The following is a 24320-nucleotide window of genomic DNA, read 5'->3' on the forward strand; positions in this document are numbered from 1 at the left end:
TAATTTGAAACGATATTATGCATGAATACTGATAGATGGCGTTAACATTTACATCGATACGATTGCCGCAAGATGGCAGTAATATTCGCTGATATTGACAGGTGCTGAAGGAATATGGCGGCCAGTGTTTACGACAACTGATCGAAACCGATCGAATTTACGGATGAGTCGTGTGCTTCGCGTATTATTTACGATTTCTTTCCCGACACAGTGTTTTTGTTGATCTTTGAATCGTATGCCAAGCATCCGTCTATTTTTCGTTAAAATAATTGAGTGTAAAGTTGATCCAATTAGTGAAACGAGCTCCTCGATCTCGAAAGTTTGAGATCAGGTGGTGGATTTGTCTTTGATACAGAAGTGCTTCCGAAGCGGATCACTGGAATATTACGGGATTCGTCGTTATCGTAAGTACCGATAATTAATCTTTATTTTATTTTTGATCGGATAATTGAAGGATCGTAATAGAAATGAAGTATAGTCAGTTAAATAACGTGTGGAAAACTTTGATAAGCGAAAGACAGAAGTGGCCATCTTTGAGCCTCCCTGTGTGTTAGTTACACCGGCGAAAAAGGATCACGATTACACGAATCGTGTTACATAAAATGATGCTGCTGTCGGATGACACATGGAATGCTTTGAATAATCATTATGTGAGAGAAAGGTTTTCCTTCTTCCGTGTGTCTTACCATCTTATATATCTTCTAGAAGTTGTCTTTAATCTATGCATATAATCTATCGAATACGTCGAATATCATCTTTTATTTATCTTTATTTTTGATTTTTCGATATTCGGTAAACTTTTATTCGAACGTTTAATTACATATATATATAGAAATAGGTCATACTTTAATCTCATAATCTATTTTAATGTATTTTACTTTTTTATTCTTATATGACAAGAAAAAAGAATACTATACTATTATTATAATTTATTAATTACAATAACGTGAAAAATACATGAATATTAAATATCGATATTGTATGTCGAATTAAATCGAATCTATGACACATGGATACTTATAATAACTAAATATTTCGAGATACGAATTTTTATAACGTTCAAAATCGCGTATTTAATAAAATTACAATTGCAGAGTAGAAAAATTGTTTGATATAAATGATATTTAACTGCAAACGTATTGTTAATTATAATTCAGATCTCTCGATATATTTACCGACCTTTCATCCATCTTTTTATTATCTTATCATTTATCTTCGTATCAACGACTTGACGATTTTGTGATGATGATACCAAGTTAAGAATTTCAGCAGTCAGAGAAAGAATGAATGTTGCATGTAATTAAATTCATCGATCGTTTTTCTTATTTTACATACTTCGTATACTCGTCGCGATTGTTCTTTTTGTATTTACAAATTTGTAACAGTTCTTGTACATTGTATGTAGTTTTTACTTTTATTTACTTTATGTTATATAATCATTGTTCGATAATTATATGAGATAAATTTAACCAAAAGTAAGATCATATTATATTATACATGATATATAATTTTTATGTTACAATTCATTTTAGCGAAAATTCTTTTTCATCGAACTCGAAAATAGAATAAAAAGAGAAGGAAAATGTTTGACGGTGAAAAAAAAATTTTATACGAATCTATCGATTATTGGATCGTCGAGTTAGGCTGCGCTCAATACAAATGAAAGCAGCAATCGAGAAGTCGTCCTCGATCAATCGTAACGGCACCTTGTCTCGTTCTTCTTTATTAAATGAATTTCCTAGCAAGTTGACCTACAGATTACTTTTGCACTTCCAATTGGCACGTATCGTCACCGCTGTACACACACATACACATATACGCGTGCGCGCATATATATATAATATATGTACAATTTATTGGAATTTCTCATATAAGAGAATACATAATATATTTATTATATCTATTTAAAAACGATGAAATATTTTGACGGATACATCTCTACGGACAATAGTATATCGTTGAAATTGTTTATCGAATATTCTACATAAAAATTAAAATATTACGTTGCAATAAGAATTTATTTTTATTTTATTTATTATTATAATTATAAATCTATTATCTATTATGCTCTGTTGCATTAATTTATCGCGATTAAATATCGAACGAAGAGAGAATCGTAACCTTTTACATATTACATATATATATAATATACGTATATCTTTCGTGATAGAAATAGATTTTTGATTACATAGTCGAAGTTGACACATAGTCGGATCGACTATTTGCTTTCTTCAGAAAAACTAAGGAAGTCAATTAGAAATTCTCACGTGCATTTTCATTGAAATTAATCATATACATAAGAGCTCCCTCGAAATTCGAAATAATCTATTGTGTTTTAATGGTCATGTCACACGCTCTCGAGCCTTGAACACGTAAATCGACCTCGAACCGGATCTCACATCCGTTCTTTTTTCTCTCTCTCTCTCTCTCTCTTTTCTTTTTGTTCCTTTCAGGAAGGGTAATATGGAATTAAATAGGGGTGGCGGGATCTCGCGTGTCTCTGCGCGTGTATGTAAATCCCATTCTGCGCTCATAAACGGACCGAAATGCACCGTCTACGAGCATTCAACCGGTACACAAGAGAGATAAATTTCTCTTCGAGTGGCGCATTGTGTCGTAATAAAAATTCTTTTGACGGCCGTTTAAAGAAACACAAAAATAATAGGAAGCGTGTTTCATCGAGCGCAATTTCTATCGTATACCCCTCTTCTCGACTCGTATAAGAAATAATAACCTGCAAAATGTTACGCGTTCAGCAAATTTTTCTTATAACTCATCGATTCTTCTGCTTACATATATATATATATATATACCCGTTTTTGGGCACGCATAATCGAAATTTTACGGTTTCTTTCACGTCTCGTCCCACTATTTTTTCATTTTAAATGGAATCCTCCTACGCACTCGAAATTAATTTACACGTCTATTTCGATATTCGCTTTCATTTTTTTTTTTTTTACGTTTTCGATTCGATTAAAATTTAACAATCAGTTAGTTACGATAATCGATATTTCATTTTTTTTTTTTTTTACGCTTTCGATTCGATTAAAATTTAACAATCAGTTAGTTAAGATAATCGATATTCCAAAATGTTTTTTTTTTTTTTCATTTTATAACGTTACGGCATCGGTACTGGTGCAAAATGGAAACGGAGAACTATGCTTACATAGTTCGCTCGGTACTCGGTTCTCATTCGTTTCCGGTCACGCGATTCTGTCCTTAATTAATCGTGACGTCGAGGACGATTACGCTAGATTTTCTTCTTCCTCGATTTTTCTTTTTTTTTATTTTTCAATTTATAACAAGCAAAGCGATAAAACCACATCTACTACGAAAAACACACGTTGCGCGCGCGCGTGTGTGTGTGTGTAATGCGTTATCTCGCATTACGGGATGCTTTATTTTTCATGGGCGAAACCGGAAGCTCCGGGGATGCACGACTACTATTGTCATGAGCCACTGTTTATCCTTCGCGATACGTTATCTTATCCGCTAGTCCTTTACCTCTGTCGTCCACATAGATAAGCCTTGGGCCAGGCTTGAATTCTCTCGTGTCTCTTTTTCTTTTTTTTTTTCTTTCATTTATTTATTTTATTTTTTTTTTCTTCAGATTTCAGAACGAGCAAGTAAAAAATTTATTGTTTATTTATTAAATTAAGGAAAATTCAAGAATCGCGTTTCGATGTAAAAAAAAAAAAAAAATGAAAATCGCACGCACGACGAATCGAGCTTCCGGTGGTAAATAATTTCGCGGTCGGTAATGTTTTAACTGGATTACCAAGATGATATCGGTAATTTTACCACGGTAATTAACGCTACTTGCCGATAAAAATACCAAGGATTCGCGTTCACGTTTCTCTTTTCCGGCAGAGTTTGTGAGATAGAAGAGCAATTAATTACAGGCCTCGTTAATCAGACCTATTGTGTATATATATATATATATGTGCATTTTTATGCGCATGCGCGTGTATTATAACCTCGTTTAGATTTATCTACTTATCGATATATCAATCGTTTCGATACAATTATATTTTCTACTTTTTTCAATTTTCTATTTTTAAGCTATTTTCGAAAAGAGCAACACGAAAGACTAAGATTCCTCCATTGAAGCGTGAAAGCTAGACGAATAACGTCTGTGACTACTCAGACGTACAGCCTACACATCATTTTTCAGTCTTCTTTATCGTTGTTTCCTTTTTTCCTTCTTCTTCCTCTTTCTGCTAGTTTTTTTAACCCTTCCTTCTATATCTTCCTATATTTCTCATTAATTAAGTTAATACGTATATTCTCATAAAAAAAAGTTAAGTTAAAGTTAATTGGAAAATTTAAATTCAATTCGATATTATTTGATTTCTATTCTATTTCAACGAATAATAATGTATGATGGTCGTGCATTCGCGATGAAGAGAGTTAACATTCTCGAAAGTCTGCTTATCGAGGCAATTTAAGCGAAAATTAGAGAACCACGATTCGTTTTGACCATGTAACATGATTTAGTTACCGGCCAATTACGCTACTTTCATTAGTAAAGTTTTCCCGTGGAACGAGCGGCGCAAAGCGGCCAGACAACCGTCTGGTTCCTGGTTTTCTTCTTCCCTGATCGTACACACGAATCTATATATGCGCGCGTACATGTGTACGTACCTATTAGCCATTGTAAGCAACCACGTGAGAAACGACAAGCTCGCTTTGCCTCATCCACGTCTTTCGACGTTATCCCCATTATCCTTTAACATCCTTTTTCAGCATGTTTAATGCCACATATTGACGCTGACCGCGTGAAATCTTTCTGCCTTTCTTTCTCTATTTCGTTACACATATATATATATATATGTATATGTATATACATATATATATACTTATCGTAGAAGATGTCTTATACGTGGTGACTCAACCATCCTCAAGTGTCGAGAATCTTATTGCACGAGATAAAAATTAACACTGATACGCGACATGCATTGTTACGGAATTAACAATGTTCGAATAATATAACCGTTTGACGGAAGCACGAGCGCCCTCTGTCCGATCCTTCAGTTCATATACGCGAGATCTCGGTTTGTGGTTGAACTTTAATGAATTTCAATTGATTCGTCTTCTCTCGTTTAGAAGAGCACACTGGTGGTGTGGCTGTGCTAAGCACCGCGACGTGGGTCGATTTTATGAGACGGACGTGACTCTACCGGTATCTTTTCTCAGATGTACGATTTCTATGCAGTTTTGGTCTCGCTTGGTTTACGATTCCTTCCGTTTATGATCAGGATAAGGCAAGACACGAATCATAAATTTCGATGACTCGGTTTCCTCTTTCTTGTTGCTATTATAATTAAACGGATGTGAATGTCAGACTTTTATCCCGGAAATCAAATCGTACGATATCTATTATTATTCGCGAGTAACTATGTGCAAATTAGGTTAGGTTCAAGTCGAGTGTGCGCATGTGCGTGCGCGCCAACTTTGCTACTCGTTACAGATTTTTGCGATCGAAATAAACAACATAATGCTAAAAGTATAAATGCATAAGTATAAATCGTTGCTTCTACGAAAGAATATGGTGTGTTAAAAAGGAAATGTTTACCGAGAGATATTTGCTGATCGTTCGAGTCGCGGAGTGAAAACACAAGCCAAGTTTCCATACTCTACTTTATATGTACTACGACATTACCCCGTTAGAAAGCACATTGTTTTTCTTCTCTTAGCTTTTGTTCCTTCGGCTCATCATCTTTGTGTGTAGATGCACGCACAAGTGTGCTTCTTTCTAATTTCTTTTTATACGTCACTCTCTTGTATTTCCATCGTTCCAAAGAATCCTCTCACTATGGAAATTGCACCATTTTAAACTTCTATATGCATACATAAGTACCTGTATACATGCGTAATATGTATATACATACGAATACAGTGTGGAATACAAACTTTTGCGAACAATAGTCTTTTTTTCTTTGTGCCGTCTTTAAGCAAGGTAATGTAACGTGACATTGAAAATTCAAAGTTAAATGAATATCTCTATTTTCTTAAAAAGTCGAAAAAAATATTTCAACTTGCTAGGTTATGAAAATTATTAAACATCGAGATGAAAAATTTCGATTATCGAGTTACTAATTTTAAATTACTAGTCTTTCAAAGAATCAAATCATCGAAATCAAATTTAGTAATTGTAAAAAAATATCTTTTTCATCCGTAAAAAAGAAGTTGTGAAATTCATACGCATAAATGTAAATATAACATCTAATAGTAGCATGTACGAATTACTTGACATTATTTGACCGCTCGTAAAAAAGCGCCCCCTTTCAGATTCGGATAACAATAGCATCTATCGTGTTTCCGAGTCGAAGTTTTGAAAATCTTTTCATTTTACACCCAATAATATATGAGATCACCAACTCGAACAAACATCAAACATTTATCGATTGAACCGCGATCGATATTAATTCATACGCAACGAAAGCAGTTCTCTGATTTTACCTCGACTCTCAATTTTAATTATTGACCGTGTTCCATCGAATTACGTAAGCCATGTTGTCTTACTTGCCAAAAGTATTTCGATCGATTGTTTTTAAACAATTTTTCGTAATGGTTGTTCGATAAGCTCGAAGATATCGTGAAAAATTATTGACGCGTTGTTTACAAAGCGTGACAAAATTCGTGATGATAAAAAAAAAACAGAAAAGATAAGTTAGGTTAGGTATAGGTTGTTAAGCCAACACCTGACGAAGAAAATGTGATCGAATCGAAGTCGAACTACCGCTGCGATATTCAAGGATCTGAATGTCGTTCACGCACACTTTCTTCGTTCGTGGATGAACAAATGATCAAGCGGCCCTAAAGTAAAAGAAAAAAAAAAAAAGGTGAACTCGCTTGTTTATCGAAAAGAGAAAGAAAGATGGAGGCGTGAAGTTCGTGAACAAGAGAACGAATGTGTAGTCAGTGAAGAGAGAGAATGACGCATGGTGGCGCGAGAGCGAGAAGGAAGAAAAGTCTGTTGCGCGCGAGTGCAAGGGAACGAATGGAAGGAGAGAGTGAGAAACAGAGACGAAGGATGAAGTGCGTGCGCGTGTCGTATTCGAGAGAGACACGGTAGCTTCTCATAGAGAAGAGACAGTTGCTGGTTTGCCGCAAGGCTGTTTGCATCGAAGAGGCGAAAGTTACACCAAACGGGGTCCACACCCCATTTTTCATTCTTCATCGTGTTTCGTTTCATTTTTTTTTTTTCTTTTCTTTTGGTTTTATTATTATACGTTGATGTTTCGTTCCACGCCATTTAGCTCGGCGTGATCGACCTATCGAGACGACGGATGTCGATCGACTGTCGCGCGATTTCGCGTCGAAACGTTTTTACCGATTACGCGGAACGTTCTTACGAAGGTTCGACAAGCAGTGGTGTAATGTGTTGATGTGATTATTTACGTTGATTGTGATCGTCCAAGGCGTAAAAGACGATCATCCATTTTCATCGTCTTGACGCGATCTTGACATGGGAATTGACGGTTGTTTGCAATGAGGTCGCGAGAATCGGTCAAGTGTCGATCGAAGTGTAATTTTGGAAAGATTGTGCGTAACGATGGAAAAATGTATAGATGAAAAAAACATGGCAAACTATATATAAGTATGTCAGGAGAAAAAAACTGTTGAAAATTAATAGCGTTATGGTTACCATGTGTATAGTTGAAGCAGCTTCGCCAGAGCCAGAAGTTCTTGATTGGTGCAGCAACCGGGTTCCATGACTCGTTCCGAAAATAATCGTCGTATTTTTACCGTCTCTTTATGCCCACTTCGGTGCCGCTGGAAGCCGCGTAAAGTGGCGTTAATTCGACGTGAAGCAATACGAACGTTGTCACGCCTTCGTCATTCCAACGAGAAGATGCAATTATTCGTCATTGTTTCGTTCTTATAAAGAGATCATCAATTTTGTCATCGTAATTCCATTACAATTTCTGTTAATTTTATTAAAAGATATTTTTATTTTCTTCGAACATCGACAAAAATTTAATCACTACTTAATTTTTTCTCGACGAAACAGCGCTAATTTTTCCTCTATGTTCACGATCTACTCATGACCTACTCGTGGCGGCATATATGACATGTATATATCTATATATATATATATATGTGTCGTCTGTCGTCTGATCTTCGATAAACGCTGCTTCCTCGTAGCCTTATCTAAGCTTTCTGTCACGCGAAACTTTCGCCACCACGGCATCCAACTATTTATTTGCTCGCATTTCACCCAGGCACAATGCACGTCCGCCAACGTCCACATATATGTATATATATATATACTCGATCGAATGAATACCTCTTCGCGACACATGTAGAGAAGTTCGTCGTCACTTGGCTTTTCACGCGTTGAAACACAATTGAGAAAGTAAAATCGTAAGATCTTTTCGATCGATGATTGATGTATCTATAATTTTTTTTATAAAGATTTCTCAACCGATTTTCATAGATTAAACGAGAATATCCAAGATACGGTTGAATGATAAAATTAATCGATTCGACTTGGATTGAACGAAACATTCTCGATTTGTTTCGTTCAATCTCGTCGCATCACTGGAACGAAATGGGGGGGAAAAGAAAAAGAAGAATACGATTGGCGGAAATGTCACGGAATTTAAGACTTCTTCTCACGTGTTCCATTCGTTATATCAAAGTTATTTCGCTTTAGCTCATCCACCTCTCGGAAAAGTGACTCACTGAAGCGCATTAAGTACAAAAAAAGAAAAAGAAAAAGAAAAAGTGCTAACCAAAAAAAGTTTTTACTCCACCGAAATAAACACATGTTTATGATTCGATTGCGCATATTTTTATTATTCGATCAATTTTATCTTTTGATTCATCGATGACTAAAAGTCGAAGTTTATAGATTAAACGAGAAAGAAGGTCGATCACCTCGCTCGATTCGAATTATTTATATTTTAGATTTTCACTTCTCGTTTCATAGCTTGTTATTCTTCGTTCCATCTTGATTCCGAACAATCCACACTCTCTTTCCACACACACACACATACACACGCTCTTTATCGAAACGGCACCGTATATACTGGCCAGGAATTCGTTGAAGGAGATACATTTTTCCTTCCACGAAGATTGGCGATCGGTGCAGGTGAATGAATCCTTGCGATTCGCATTCGCCTCTTTAGCTTGTCCATCGACCCTAACTAGCTATTTATATACACGAGCTTCTTGTCTCTATGCTCGTTCCTGTGCTTCTGCGTATCTATCTCGAAAAGATAGGTATAGTATAGATCTGCGCATGTTCACGCACTGACGAGTCCGTTAACTCGCTCGCTCGTGACCATGCGCAATCACTTATAGGCAACGAAGATATCGATTTATACAAAATAGAATATTTCGCGTCGTTATAGAAACGGTTCACATCTGTAATCATATTTTATTTCGAATCTCGTGATACAGGATCTCTTTTGAAAAAGAGACTTTTTCTTTATATAAATAATATTTACTAGGACCGATCATTTTCTCGTATATTTTTTTAAATCCGTGAGAGAAGCAAATGAAAGATAAAAAATTCCACGACATTTTGGATATCATTCTTTTCTATTGGTAATTTGCAAAATCTAAAATCTCGATTTTCGTATATTCGTCACGTGACGAATTTTTTTCTCTCTCGTTATCTACTCTTGCGCGTCGTCGAAGAACGAGGCAGGGCACGTTCTTCGCGAAGGAGGAACAATTGCCGATGTTCCATCCGTTGAATCACCTGTCAATAGGCGTCGAAAAAGGAAATAGGAGTAAGCGCACCGTGCTCACCGCCATGTTGGACCACCGTCGTCACTCGGCAAATATGCTCGCCGCATAATTATTAAGGGCGCAGCTGCGAGATGGCACGTACGCCTTTTTTTCAAAACCACCGCTATGCACCTCCATCACGCGACTACGTATTCCTCGCGTGTATTGGTTGGAACGCGTCCGCAACCAGGGAGCGGAAGTGTCGCGATACGCCATCCGCAACGTCGTTTATGGCCACTGCATATCGTTCCCCGATCGAGCAATTTACTTATAATGGTCGTTTCGTGTTTTCTCAACTTACAAATTAGGTAAAAATTCTTGGGGAAAGAGTAGTTGTAACACATTATCTACTGTTGATATCTCGAGTTTTCTTTTAAACGAAATATCATCGAGTGTTTTTATCTTTAATAATTTCAATTTGAAAGAAAAGTTAAGTATGTATCAATGTTTTCTCGAACAGGGGATTGATTAAATTATACATTGCTTCTTTTCCCCTACAGATACCGTACAAGTTGAAAAGCAACGATCGTGATCGAAGCCCTTCTCGACAACGGTTTAATCCTACGAATCTCGTCTCGCCTGTTCGTTATCCTCTAACCGTTAATTCGTAGATGGACGCGATACATCGAATGCGCGCGCAAGTCGGTGGCCCGTCGTCGTTCGAATGCTCGAACGCGTGGTGCGCGCGCGCGTGTGAAAGTAACGACGCGTGGAACACCGGTGTCGTACGTTTCGAGCAGGACGAAACGCATCCGAACCAATTGCTCGATGCCCATTGTTCCGCCTATCGCACGCGACGAGTTGGTTTGGTTCGATGAACTTGGAGATACTTTTGTTCGCGTACGAATCGCGTAACGCGGCGCGAAACCTATCGGCATTTTATTTATTCCTCGGCTCGTTTTGTTTCAGAGGGCCGGCTTTTGCCGTTACACTCGATACACGAGCGCCACGCATTTATCATACGTCCTACCGGGCCGTGCGAAAAGGAGAGAGCGCCGACGTGAATTAACTCGTTGATTCACGTCCTCGTAATTTTTCCTCGTCTCTTTAAAATCTAGTCTACGAGAGAGAGAGAGAGAGAGAGAGAATACTTATGCATTTTCGTCAAATTTAAATATATCGAGGAAATATCCGATATCTTTTTTCCTCTTTTTAAAGATTGTATTAAAATATTTGTAAATTCGATCGGTTTGCGAGATCCCCGTCTGTCTATTTATATCTATAGATTTATGAAACCGAGGCGTATATATCCAATTACAACCAATGGTAATTTAAATCGATGATATTGAATCAATCGCGAGGTATACTCGTATTATAACACGTTTTGTAATTATAATAAATCTTTTTTCGATCGTTATTTATTACGCGTTTGATTTTACTTGTGCATGCACAGAAAAATAACGGAATTTAGATAAACTGGAGTGAAATACGAAACGTACGTAATTTGACGTGTTAAGAAGGGATCGCGAAATAATAACACGTTACGTCTCGCGTAAATTCTCACGTCCACGTGGCTGTTATCTGCCTGCTTCGTGTGACATACGTAATGCAACGAAACGAAAGGAACGAGCCGATGGGAAAAACGTTGGTGATAAGCGGATGATAAGGGATGATGCTCATTGTCGGTCGCGAACCGGATGACGCGTATAACCACGTATGCCTATGTATGCTTGCGTGTAGTACAGAGTTCAAGGCCGTCTCTCATGCACCGAACCGTGTAATTACTGAGAAAATACTTTTGCGAAAAGTACGCGCACTCGGGGAAGGGAAACTCGACGAAAGGATGTAGAATGCTAAAACACGATGTTTCGAAAAAATACACACATATATATATAAAATATCTTGAGAAAGAAAGGTTCGTTATTCGCATTTTTCTCCTCTTTTTACAAAGCTGAGTTTTCTCTCTCTCTCTCTCTCTCTCTCTTATTCGTTAGCGGCAGCTGTCAGCAGCGATAGACCTTCGGTCTGGCCGTGGATCGATAATTCAACATTCTCACGAAGCCTTCTCTCTACGAAGAGAAGGAAACGAATGGACAGAGCAGGATGAAAAGAGGTTGAAAAGAGGGACGCATGGAAAATAGCGCGCGCTCTTCCCATTCGCACACTAATTTGCATTCGAGATGTATGCGCGTACGCGCGTATAGAGGGAATCTCCCTTTTCGACGGGAGGGGGGAGTGTTTCGCGTATTTCAACGGAGCAAAATAACATGATGAAACAAGGAAACAGGGTCGATGACGTTGCCTCGAACGAGCCGACACGGTGTTTCGTAGACGGGCACAATGAAATATTCGATCAACGTTTTCAAAATGGAAACTTTGGTCGAAGAGAGAGATAGAAAGAGAGAGTGTGGAAGCGAAAGAAAGAGGGGGAGAAAAATCGATGAACGGCGCGGCCGATATCATTTTTCTCCCTTGTATTATTCGAAATCGAGGTTGTCGATGCAGACGCGTCAAGATTAGCTACGTGCCGGGAATTCTGGTATATATATATATCGGATGAATATCGAAATCTTTCCGTCTCGTCGTCCGTTGTTCGTCGTCGTCGTCGCCCGCCGTTACAGAGCGGAGACTTTAATTTTCCAGCGATCGATCGAGCAAAGAAGGGAAAAGAGCATCGATCGCGCATCCCCCCCTCCCCTCCCCCTCCCCCTCGCCCCCAATTTATCTCGAACGCGTAATTTCTCGTTCTCGTTTCTCGACCATGCTCCACATACGCGCTACTCCTTATCGCGCGTTTGTCACTTTTTATTTCGATAATAATTCCTCGATCGATGAATCAAATTAGGGAAAATAGATGTGTATAGATACAACTTTATACTCTTCCTTGATCATCTCGTTTTTTTTTTTTTTCGTCGAATATTTATTGAATGGAAATCGAAACAAAGATTAATTTTTCGAAAAAGAAAAAATTTGTCTCGATCTAATTTTCCAATTCGAAAATAATTGATTATTGGAATTATTACGAGCTGTTGAAAAAAAAAAAATTAAGAGCAAAGAAGGATATGATGAAGCATTTTGTTGGAAAAACGAAACGAGGGCCGATTCTAATTTTTCGAAAGAAAGAAAATTTGCCTCGATCTAATTTTCCAACTCGAAAGTAACGATTATTGGAAAAATCGAATTAATAAAGAATAAAGAATATCAGAATAATAATAAAGAAGAATATCACGAAGGATTTGAATAGGATTTTGTTTATCGTGAAAAAACAACCTCTCGATTTCCAATTACTTACTCGAATCGATCGACGGACAAAATCCCCGACCAGAAACATTTAATTAAATTCAAGATATTGAAATATTATTATTAAAAGCATATCGTCATAAAAAAAAAAAAGAACGATCTCTCATCGAGATGGAGAAATTCATAATTACGTATACGTTTCTTCATTCAAAGCTCTGGCCCAATCGATATTATATCGCGTACGAGCCGCGTTATAAAGATAGGTGAAAATTTTCAAGAGGTTGCGGATAGAGGTCTGCGACCTGTGAGAGGCGAGCTGTGCAGGCCGCAGTGAATATTCCATTCGTAGTCACAGGATGTGGCGGGAGGGTTGTGTATGCGCTACATACACACGTACATATATATATATATACGCGCATAGGCTCGAACGGGGTTGCGGCTATTCCGGCTACCGGTTCTCGAGGGTTGTTCAGCTATCAGGGACGACGAATCGAACGGGCCGGCGTTACGTACTCGTTTCCTCCTCCTCGCGTTGTCGTTGTTACAACGAGCTGAATTAAATCCTCGTTCCTAGATTTAAGGGAATTTCTGGTTACTCGAAAAAATAAAAGGAAGGGATTTCGAACTTTTTTTTTTTCTCTTATTCTTCGATGAAACTTTTTTGCATCGACGAATTATATACGAATATTATACAATTTGCCTTCCATCGAAATTTTCAAAGGAGATTCAAAGGATTCTCGAAAAGAAGAAAATTCACAATTTTATCACGCGTGATAATTATATACGAATATTATACAATTTGCCTTCCATCGAAATTTTCAAAGAAGATTCAAAGGATTCTCGAAAAGAGGAAAATTCACAATTTTATCACGCGTGATAATTATATACGAATATTATACAATTTGCCTTCCATCGAAATTTTCAAAGGAGATTTTCTCGAAAAGAAGAAAATTCACAATTTTATCACGCGTGATAATCGAATCCTATGCACACTTTCTCACTGGAGAATCGGTTACGTTCAACCGCGGACATTGCGGTCTAATTGCGCGTGGCTGCGGTTATTATTCCCTCTCCCCCTCCCCTTCCAAGGTCGCGTTCTTACGTCTCCTCCCCTTCTATCTCCCCAATAATAAAAGATCGAAACGAATTCAAGCTTAACCAATTCCGTTAATGGAACAAGAAGCGATCCATCCCCCCTCCTCTCCTTCGAACCGCAAAGTTTGGCAAAGGTGAGATCGAATTAAACTTCCGTTCCAGCCAAAAAAGAACGCCCGAGAGAACCATTTCCAGCCAACGTTTGAAAATTAAAACTTTTTCACGTCTCGATGGAGATGTACGTATATATACCCGGTGTCGAAATAACACGCGTAGAAGCAGAGTCCGGAAAGGCTTTGAGGAAGAGAGAGAGAGAGAAGGTGAACGTTCGCCCCTGAGCCGCGTGTGTCGGGGGTTGCGAGCCGTGTCAGGGAGGGAGGAGTAGGAGGAGGGGCGCACCGGGGGAAGGACGCCGGGCGTCGCGGCGCAGGCTGCCGCACCCAGCAAAGCGCCTGCTCCCCTTGAACCGGCGAAACGTTATATACCTGACGCAACCGTGGAGGAGACGGCGACGAGGACGCGCGTCGCTGCCGAGACACGCTCTGTTGCTAGGCGCGCTCGTTTTCGGTGCTTCCTTGCCGACCGCTTCCGTTTCCGCCAAGGTCAACCCCCCCCCGCGTTTATTGCACCCGGGAAAACCGGGTTTTCCTTCCTTCCTTCCTTCTGCGTGTACATATATATCTGTGCGTGAGAAGCAGAACTATATTGGTGTACAGGGAGGAGATGAAGAGAGGAAGGGGAGAGAAAAGGTGGTGAGAGGAAGAAGCGGGTGGAGATGGTGTCGTAAGGTGAGGAAAGTTGGCCGTTGTGTTGCGGGAGGGATCGGCACGTATGGGGCAGGAAGTGGCTCAAGTAGAAACTAGTGGGTGGGTGACGAGAGGAGAGGAGGAAGATTTCGAAGCGGCGTGTCAAGGTTGCACGACCTTGATTCGGTCAGCGACACGGGCACAGCACGGCTTGCAAAATCGGGCGCAGATTCGAATTTGCGTGCCGGCCACGCGTATCTCCTTCCAATTTTCTTTAGAATTCTCTCTTTCTTCTTTCTCGATATAGATTATTATTATTATTATCGTTGGTATTGGATTAATATTGTTCATTTTATCGATTCAATGTAATAAGTAGTTCGAGAGTTTCGTTTTTACTTACTTACCCGTTGGATCGATCCGAAAACCGTTTCGATCTCCCTCGCTGGATTATTTCATCGCGCGCTCCGTCTATTACAGCGCACCACACGTTTAACGCGGAGAAACGGTTTAGGAAGCTCGCCTTAGGTTAATTACCGTACCAACGGGAATAACACTGCGGTGGTCGGACTCTGCGGAGACTGCAGACAGACGTGGGTGGTGTCCATCTTGAAATAGATCACGTACCTTGCCTTTACCAGTCGCTTTCTTTCTTTCGCAAGATATATCGTTTTTTCTTCTCCAAACGAAAATATTTCTCGAAAGTTTCCAATCTAACATCAGCTTTGTGTTCCGCTTTTGGCGGAATTCACGCGCAGCCCCTACAGTCCTGATTCATCATTAGGCGGTGTCTTCGAGACAGGTTACGGTCGTGGCACGCGCGAGAATTTTATATTGGAAGTCGTATTCTTTCTTCTCGGTTCAAGTTTTCTTATTCTCTAGGAAGGAAATGCAGAGGAATCGAAATGGCCGATGATTACACAGGAGAGCGGTTTTAAAAGCGAGGAAGTCGTGGACGTTTTCAATATTTGGGGGAAAACTTGGTTAAAATTTTCGAGCTGTATGCGTGTGTTTCCAACGGCGATATCGATTCGAAAGTGGCGATATAGCGAATGCGACGGAAAAGGAAGAAACATCGGTGGTGAACGAGGAAGTAATTGAATGGAAAGCAGCCTCGCGTGTGTCCGACGCGCGTTTCAAACCGTATATATATATATGTGACCGTTCTTCCCCCAGAAATTTGTGCTTTGGTTCTTTTTTTTTTTTTTTCGTTGCCTGCTTTTTTTTCGACCGAGTGCAACAGTGAAAGAAGAAATTTATATTCTAGAATAGAAAATTGTGCGCCGATGAAAACAGTGACTAGTGGTGGGTGATGATCAGTGGGCCCACCGTTTCGAATGAAGTGGTTTTAGGATGATGGTGGAGCGTGTCGAGGACCATCTCTTCATGTATCGACGTCCCGTTTACCGGGTCTTCCAGTACCTCGAAACCACCGAGTAAGTAAAAGAAAAAAAAACAGAGAGAAACATGCGATTATCCAGTTTTTATCTCCCTATTCTATAACCGATACTAGAGAGACAAGTGGGGGAAAAAAAACGACCACAAAGGGTAAAAAGATGAAATCGTGTTTCTCTCGACGAATCGAATCTCCATATAATAACGCGTATGAGGGCTTTTGAAAAGTTTTGGCCCTTGAGGGTTTTCCGGGCTGTATCTCTCCTTAGACGTGTTCGGTATCCAGCTGTTAGAATCTCGAGGACCGCGAAACAGCCGTTTAAACAAAAGGGGTTGGCTCGTTTGAAGAGCACGCCCAATGGCAATTTGCGTGCATAAAGTCTTTGAAAAAGAGAGAGAGAGAATTTCTCTCTTTCAATTCGCGAATGAAGGAAAATGCCGCGAGGGAAAAGTTCGATTGTGGATGGATGCGGAGAGAGAGAGAGAGAGAGAGAGAGAGAGAGAGAGAGAGAGAGAGAGATGGAGAGAGATGGAGAGAGAGATAGTTTCGCGCGAAAACGGATTCTTCCTTTCGTGTTACGTCGATTGGAACGAGTAACCATGGTGAAATTATCACGAGATCGGTTCCACTTTGCTAATTGCTTTTATTGAACTAAGCTCGAATAACATGGTTCGTTACGGTGGCAAATTTTCTCGCCCGTTTTCTCGGGGATTGAATTATCCACTTTTCTACCCGTTCAAATCTCTCGATACTTTTTCGATCGAGAGAAAAAGATTCGTACTCGGTTAAATAAGTGGATATTATTATTACTTATTCGCGATACAGTTAGGGAGAAAGTTATACGCAGTTAGAAAAGCGTTGAAAATGAGAAAAGTTTGAGGGAAAAAGTTTGGAAAGACGTCTGCGACGATTCGCAATAGCTTAAACACCGATAGATACGTATTGTTTACTGTAGAAAGAAGTCTCGCGGAAAGGTTCGCAGAGTCCGATTGGTTAATTTGGTAGGAAACGCCTACTTTCACACGTATTTTTGTTTCTACCGTGGTATTTGTCACATACACTAATTCAAACGATTCGTATCTAAACCTTGGCGCATTAGCGTAGGACACACAAGTCGGAGAATTCTAACGTACGTAATATATAAATCTTTTTATTTCTCATAATATATACGTAGATTATTATGATTTGTAACGATAATTTAATTTATAAATGTAATTTTATATTCAAATAATTAAGATAATAATTGCACAAGTTAGACATACTATTATAGATATATCGAAATAATTAATAGTTTCGAAAACATTTTAATTTTCAATCTTAGATGATTATTCATAAATGAAATTCGTAACTATATAAATGAAAATAATTTTGAATATTCGAATTATATCCTTTCTACTACTATGTGATGTAGAATTGTCAACAAACCGTTTGAAGTAGAGACGATGGGCGGTCCTAACGAAGGACTTTTTTTGTGCCGTCCTGCGAGACTTTTTTCTAACGGTGAACAGTAGCTATATCCACGCTTTGTCTCTCCTCCTATCCAATATTCTTTCGCGGAAAAATTGAAAGCAGGATCGTTGCGAACTTTGAAATGAAAAGAGGGTATCGTTAAACTCGAATTTCATTATTCAAGAAGATTCGGTCGAGGTTCAACGAACCTTTCAATTATAATTTTAGATCCGATGTCTGGAATAATTTCATCATTTCTCGTGACGAGAGAAGAACGTCGAGTTTTACGTTTTAAAATTATTTAATTTTTTAGAATTGTAATACCAGTGAAATCGATTGCTCGAATAAGAATTTTCGTATTTCACGATCATTTCGGATAGGAGTGGAAACAAGTTAGAAACGAGCTTGGCTGGGTGAAAGCTTATTTCTGCTACTTCTCTACTTTATTACTTGGATACATTTTTCCATACGATTGACGAGATTCTTGCCACTACGAGAAATTCAAAATATTCCAAGAGAAAATTAATTAGAGAAGGAAGCGACTTTCGAATCTCGAAAAGATGTGATTATGCACATTATTTATGCGCATTCTACGCATTAATCGGTACATATATTTGTATTACGTAATGTAATGACGTAAATCATATTTCGATATAATAGTACGCTAATCGATACATTCCGCATTCTTAATCTTCCATCTTTCGCCTAAATGTCATTAAACACCGGTAGCTCATTATCATCGCGAACCTTTCACGCCGCGGCTCGATCGTGTCGCGAGAACCCGATATTTCGCATTTCTCCCATCCCCGCATTTCCTCGTCCAAATAAATCCGATAAATTTAATTTAATTTTTCGTTTCTCGTTTTCGATCCCGTTTATTAATCGAATCGTTTAAACGAAACAGAAATGAAAGGTTGAAAAAAAAAAAAAATTGGGAAACGATCGGAAAGTTCGGAAGACGGCGGAACGATCGAACGTCTCCAGGCAGTCTGTTCGCGCCGGCACGCGAAACAACTTGATCGCCATCCCGTTTATTTACGCCGTAGGAATTGCGGTAACCGTGGCGATTTTTCACCGGCGTCCCACGCGGCGTTGAAGCCGCGGTGAAACAGAGAGGAAAGAAAGAACGGTCGGTCGGAGAACGGGGGGGATTGGATCGATCAGTTTCTGGTTGACGCGCGACGTCGAGACACCGAGAGCGTGCAAAACGTTGTGTTCTAGTAAATTGGTTTCTCCTCGAGGGGGCAGGTGGATCGCGGAAGAAGAGGCGCGGGAAAAGAGAGAGAAGAGCGGAATTCGCGTTTTTTCGTCTTCTTTCGTCTCGGGAACTATTGAAGCGGCGGATGGAGGGAGTTGGAAGCAGCCACCGCGAAATTAAAATACGTACGCTATGTCCGTTCCTCGCCTCTCCTCGCCCCTCCCCTCCCCGTACTGGTGCTGTAGCACGGTGCCCGAGCACAAGGCTTAAAACCATCCCGGCCAGATGTAATTCAATTTGGTAAAACGAGACCCATGCGATCGTTTCGACACGGCGTCTCGATTCGCCTTGCATCGATCACGAGAGAGAGAATCGAGTGGACACGGTGTTGTGCGCTTCGAAGGAATCGTGTTACCGGTGGATGAAGGAAAGCGGAGAGGAAACGGATACCCGGACAACGGCTATGACCATGGGGATCGATCGTCGATCGAGCAAATTTTCTTCGATTGTTGCTCGTCTCGATCGACCGTAGACGATTTTTTCCCCCCTTCCTCCACACACCTCCCCCTCCCCAAATATTCAGAGATAAAAGGGGAATAATGTTGGAACTGGTGGAGCGAAAGGCCGGCGGGATCTCGTGGCCGAGTCGTCGAGGTGAAAACTTGGATTCGGTGGGCAAAGATCCGAAGGAGATGTTGTTTCTCGGCCAAAGGGACAAAGCTTGCCCGAGGGGGGGTAAACGATGGAAGAGAAAGAAGGGCGGGGGAGGTGGTTTACTGTGCTCGTTGGGCCAGCTGAGATGCAACCACACCTATTACACCCCCGACACGTTGGGCACGTGGAAATTTCACAGGGTGTCCCGTCCAAGAAGGTAAAAAAAATCGAAAACGCGATTTTTTAAATATAACGTTTTTCAAAGCGAGATAGGGGGGAGGGGGGAAGGAGGAAGCGAGGATCGCTTAGTAGTTTTCGCGTAACGAAGTAAGCAAAGGTAAGCGAGCCTCGTTACGCGGCTGTGACGATGCAAGAGCGCAATAGAGAAAGTAATAGTGAAAGGTAAAGTGCGTGGGCGACAGTCGCAGGTGCGTGGTGGTTCCGATCACGGCGAGTCGAGCCGAGCCGAGCCGGTCCGTGTCGGGTCAGGGACAAGCTTCATCTACTTCTCTCTCTCCCTCTCTCTCTCTCTCTCTCTCTCTCTCTCTCTCTCTGTACCGTTGCTTCTTTTTTTCTTTTATCTTCGCACCCTTCGACAAACGACTCGAGGGTTTCGTTCTCCCTGGAAAACACGATCGAGACCTCCCCTCGTTTTCTCCTATAGAAAGTGGTTAAGGAGCTTGGTTGCATCGAACAAAGATGTATCGTAATAATAAGTGGTAAAGATTTCGATCGTTTTGGCGCGCGATTAACGAGGTTAGAAGTTATTTAATATTGTCGCGCACAATTGAATTAATTCCGCCCGATTTAGCCAGCCACGAAGACGAACAGTCCACGGGAAATGAATATTGATCGCGTGTTCCGAAAACTGGTCACGTGTCCCTCGTTACATCTCGATTTCAAAGAGATATTCATACACCTCTTCTCGCGACGGCTGCGACGCGCCAATAATGCTATTTAATCAAGCACGGCGGTTGCACAACTTGCTTACTTCGTTACTTCGACCGCTCTTCGTGCTGCTTCGTTAAAAAAAAAAATCTCTGTGTGGATTGCACGCGTAGTTGCAATGGACAAAGTCGAATAGCCGGTGGTTCCCTGCGTAAACGTCTCGTCCCTGACCGACGACGGCATTCCTTAGCCGGACGACGCTCGTAATATACATTTGCATTAATAGCACACGATGCGAGCACACGGCTCGTCAACTTTTCGAGCAAAGAGGAGGCCAGAGACGATTTCGAGCGATGCGACGGCGTTGCCGTTCATTCCCGCAGGGATCCTCAATGTGTTCCTTCAATGCCCCCTTTTCATCGCACGAAATTGAAATAATCTTAATAGCACAACAACAAAAGCGAGGACAAAAGTCCATCTCCGGTCGAGAAACACAAACTCCTTTCTTGAATTCCTTCTCGTCCTCTTCTCGGGATGCACGCGACTCGAGCACAGTGAATTGATAACTATGCGAGTGGAAAGGGAAGAAGTAGAGACGCGCGTATATAACGTTACTTAAAACACGTGCGCAGTCTCCTTTTCACAACTTTTCGTCGCGTTTCGTTCACGCTACGCGAAATTTCTATCGCGGCAACAGTGCACAATCTATCCTCGCCATCGCTGGAACTACCGTTTAGGAGGGAAAAAGAGGAGAGGATTCTTCTTTCCCGACCGACGGGAACCACGACACGACTAATTATTTATCGTATCTGGTATTTCGTTAGCTTATTCCGTAGCGTCATCGGTGGAACCTTTCTCCGGAAAAATGTGGACGATATGCGGTCTATTGCATGCCGATTCATCGACCAAGCTCGCGTGATTCAATATAACCATGAAGGATGTTATCGTACAAATTTTAATCTGTTAACGATAAGAATTGAAAGTATCGTCAAAGTATCTAGTCGTTTCTCATCATTTCCGAGAGTGAAACCTCGGGGAAAAACCGGGGTCTCTCTCCTCGACGAAAAATGGTAATTAACGAATGTATCGCGAGTATAGTTTTATGTTTTTGTAACACGCGAGGAACAGCTGCGTACGATCGTATTTATAATTGTTCCGCGTAAGTATATATTGTCGCCAACTCTTGCGTGCCCCTCTCTCTTCTGCAGATGGACGACGGAATAGCGAAAATTGAAATTTCTCTTAATAAAATTACTCGTCGTTCGTTTTGCAATTGCTGTTATCAACCAAGATTTTACGAGTCGACGATACATATATATATATACGAGACGATTGTGGTAACGGTCATTTTCCTTTTCGCGCAGCCATGAGGGGATGAGCACTGGCGTAGGAGATGGAGCTGGTGGAGGCGGTGGCGGTGGGGGAGGAGGCGGCGGTGGCGTGCAGGGAAGCGGAGGCGGAAGAAATACACCACCCCATGGATCACCCACCCCCATGGACAAGGCGACTTTGAAGGTCCATCTGCCCAACGGTAACAATCTCCATCTTCTCTCCCTCGAGAATGAAATGATAATCAAAGTGATCGAAGCATTTTTTTTTGTTTCGAGAGAGAATTGCAACAGTGTACGTTATATGTCGGTAACATAGAAACCGTCGGTAACATTCGATCGATTTTTAGGTGGTTTCAACGTTGTTAAATTCGGTGACGCGATCGACGTGAAGGGTATCATCACTTTGGTGACTAGTCGACTAGCGGTTGGAACCAGACACTACCATAACCTTTACGCCATGAGGCTCCATCATCCTGGATCGGGGGAGAGTTACTGGTTGCATCAGGACACGACCATGTACCAGGTATTTCTTTTTCTTTTTTTTTTCTCTCGAAATTTGACGCAAATAACAATCGTTCTTTATTATTATTATAAATAAGGTTCAAGAAAAGTACGAAAAGAAACATCCTCATTGCGAGTGGAGGTATGAACTGAGAGTACGATACTTGCCGCAAAATCTCAACGATCTGTACGAGAAGGACAAAGTGACCTTCTATTATTATTACGATCAGGTATCTTCTTCGAAATCTATTTTTATACCTTTCTAATGTATATATATATACGTTGAACGAATATAAATCAAATTGTTTGTATTGCAGGTTAGAAACGATTATCTGTGCGCGAATCACGCGGCTCTCGACCAGGACGTGGCGGTGCAATTGTGCTGTCTAGAAATTCGTTACTTTTTCAAAGACATGCAACAGATCGCTCTCGACAAGAAGAGCAATCTCGAGTACCTGGAACGAGAGGTATTGTATATACAGAAAAAAAAAAAAAAAAGAAATTCCCAAGAATTTTACAATAATTTTTTGACCGTTTTAAAATATCGTTACGTCGTCGCTTCACAGGTCGGGCTGCACAAGTTTTTACCACGATCCGTGTTGAATGGAATGAAACCAAAGGCGTTGCGCAAGCTAATACAACAACACTTTAAAAAGGTTGCGGTATTGTCGGAGCTAGAATGCATGTTCAAGTTCTTCGATCTTCTGCGTGCTCATTACAGATTCGATCAGGAGAGGTTCATATGCGCTTTGGGGGTGAGATTTAATTTCCAAATCGATTCAATTAACTCCTTCCAACTGTTGTTTTAACTCTTCTTCTTTCTTTTTTATCACAGTCGAGCTGGTCTATACCCGTAGAACTAGTCATTGGACCTGACTTAGGCATATCTTACATGGCTCACAGAGGTGGGACGGTGGTCAGTATCATCAAGCTTTCTTCTTATTCCACAATTTTACGTGTTCTCTTTCGTGTCAATTAATTATGACATTTTTGTAGCCGACAAGAATCGCCGAATTCTCCCAGATACAATCTATCCAAACGCTGGTATCCGATTGCAAGGAACACGCAAAAGCTTGTATTAAATTAAGAATAGCAGGAGCCGCTGAAACGCTTAGTATCACGTGCTCGAGTTTGGACCAAGCGGAGAGTCTGGCGGATTTAATCGACGGTTATTGTAGACTCGTCACTGGAACCAATACCTCGTTGTGGAACAGGAAAGGTACTTGTACACGGTGGAATTTTGCTCGAAAAATATTTAAGCAGCCGTAAAGACGGGCATGCTTTATGGATAAATTATTTTTTTTTTTTTCTCTCTTTATTCTCTTTTCGCATTTTAAATTCGGACAATTTCGATGTTGATGCGAACGAACGTTTTTCCTTTTAGCTTTTCTCGATATTCGTGATAGTGTGTCGAGCAAAGAGATTTGTTTACAAATATTTAGCTCCATTGTATTTTTACAATATAATCGTATATATATTATATTTATTATATTTTCCAAATATCTCGCACGAATTTCCTCTTTTTTTGTTTATGTTATACAAAAGATACTAAGTTACATAATCGTTTACACTTCCAAGCTGCATCGTGGAAAAATTATCCCTGTCCATGCAAAGGTTTGTAGTTTTGAATGACCCCATACCGTAGCATTTAACTTAGAGTGATCTTTAGAGTGATTTGCACGACCAGTTTGATTAATTTGAGTTTCATTCGCTATTATTGATCGTATCCCTCGCTTTGAAATAGATGCTCATCCCCCAAAATACAGACAAGACGGTTCCAATAGCCCGGAGAAAAACGTAAGCAAAACGGGGACCATTTTGTCCGAGGACTACGCTGAAATTGTGGACGAAGAAGGAGATTATTCGACTCCAGCTAGTGAGTATTGAAAAGAGAAAGGAAGGAATGAAAATTAGAAGAAAAAGAAAATAAATGAATTAAACTTTGATCATTTTTGCAGCCAGAGATTACGAGATAGTTAGGAACCAAGTGGAATTGGGTGAAATTATTGGAGAAGGTCAATTTGGCAATGTACATAAAGGTTCATACAAGGGGCGGGACAATCAAGTCATACCAGTGGCGGTGAAAACTTGTAAAGTTGATGCAGATCTCGCTACGTCGGAAAAATTTCTCGAGGAAGCCT

General features: G+C 40.3%; 1 protein-coding gene and 1 long non-coding RNA gene across 13 annotated transcripts in view; one reads left to right on the forward strand and one right to left on the reverse strand.

Annotated features, from left to right (window-relative positions):
* The first annotated feature begins 80 nt into the window (after positions 1-80).
* LOC724973 (focal adhesion kinase 1) overlaps positions 81-24320 on the forward strand; it is a 31788-nt gene continuing 7548 nt past the window's right edge. Inside the window, exons 1-12 of one of the 12 annotated variants that reach the window (XM_006569324.3) lie at positions 95-404; positions 16030-16198; positions 21712-21878; positions 22026-22201; positions 22278-22409; positions 22497-22646; positions 22746-22934; positions 23015-23095; positions 23176-23398; positions 23758-23793; positions 23924-24055; positions 24138-24320. In XM_006569324.3, coding sequence (XP_006569387.2) covers positions 16116-16198; positions 21712-21878; positions 22026-22201; positions 22278-22409; positions 22497-22646; positions 22746-22934; positions 23015-23095; positions 23176-23398; positions 23758-23793; positions 23924-24055; positions 24138-24320 — 1552 coding nt within the window. In that variant the 5' untranslated portion in view covers positions 95-404; positions 16030-16115. Of the gene's footprint in view, positions 405-7083; positions 7914-13841; positions 16199-18755; positions 19677-21362; positions 21507-21711; positions 21879-22025; positions 22202-22277; positions 22410-22496; positions 22647-22745; positions 22935-23014; positions 23096-23175; positions 23399-23757; positions 23794-23923; positions 24056-24137 lie in introns of those variants that run through there. The other 11 variants (XM_006569318.3, XM_006569319.3, XM_006569320.3 and 8 more) reach the window with 11 other exon arrangements.
* LOC102655609 lies at positions 2438-5194 on the reverse strand. Its single transcript, XR_411503.3, has 2 exons — positions 4645-5194; positions 2438-2734 (listed from the first exon to the last, which is right to left on the reverse strand). It is a non-coding gene; the product is annotated as an uncharacterized LOC102655609 (long non-coding RNA).

This window comes from Apis mellifera, linkage group LG4, assembly GCF_003254395.2.
Source record: "Apis mellifera strain DH4 linkage group LG4, Amel_HAv3.1, whole genome shotgun sequence".
NCBI classification, from domain to species: Eukaryota; Metazoa; Arthropoda; class Insecta; order Hymenoptera; family Apidae; genus Apis; species Apis mellifera.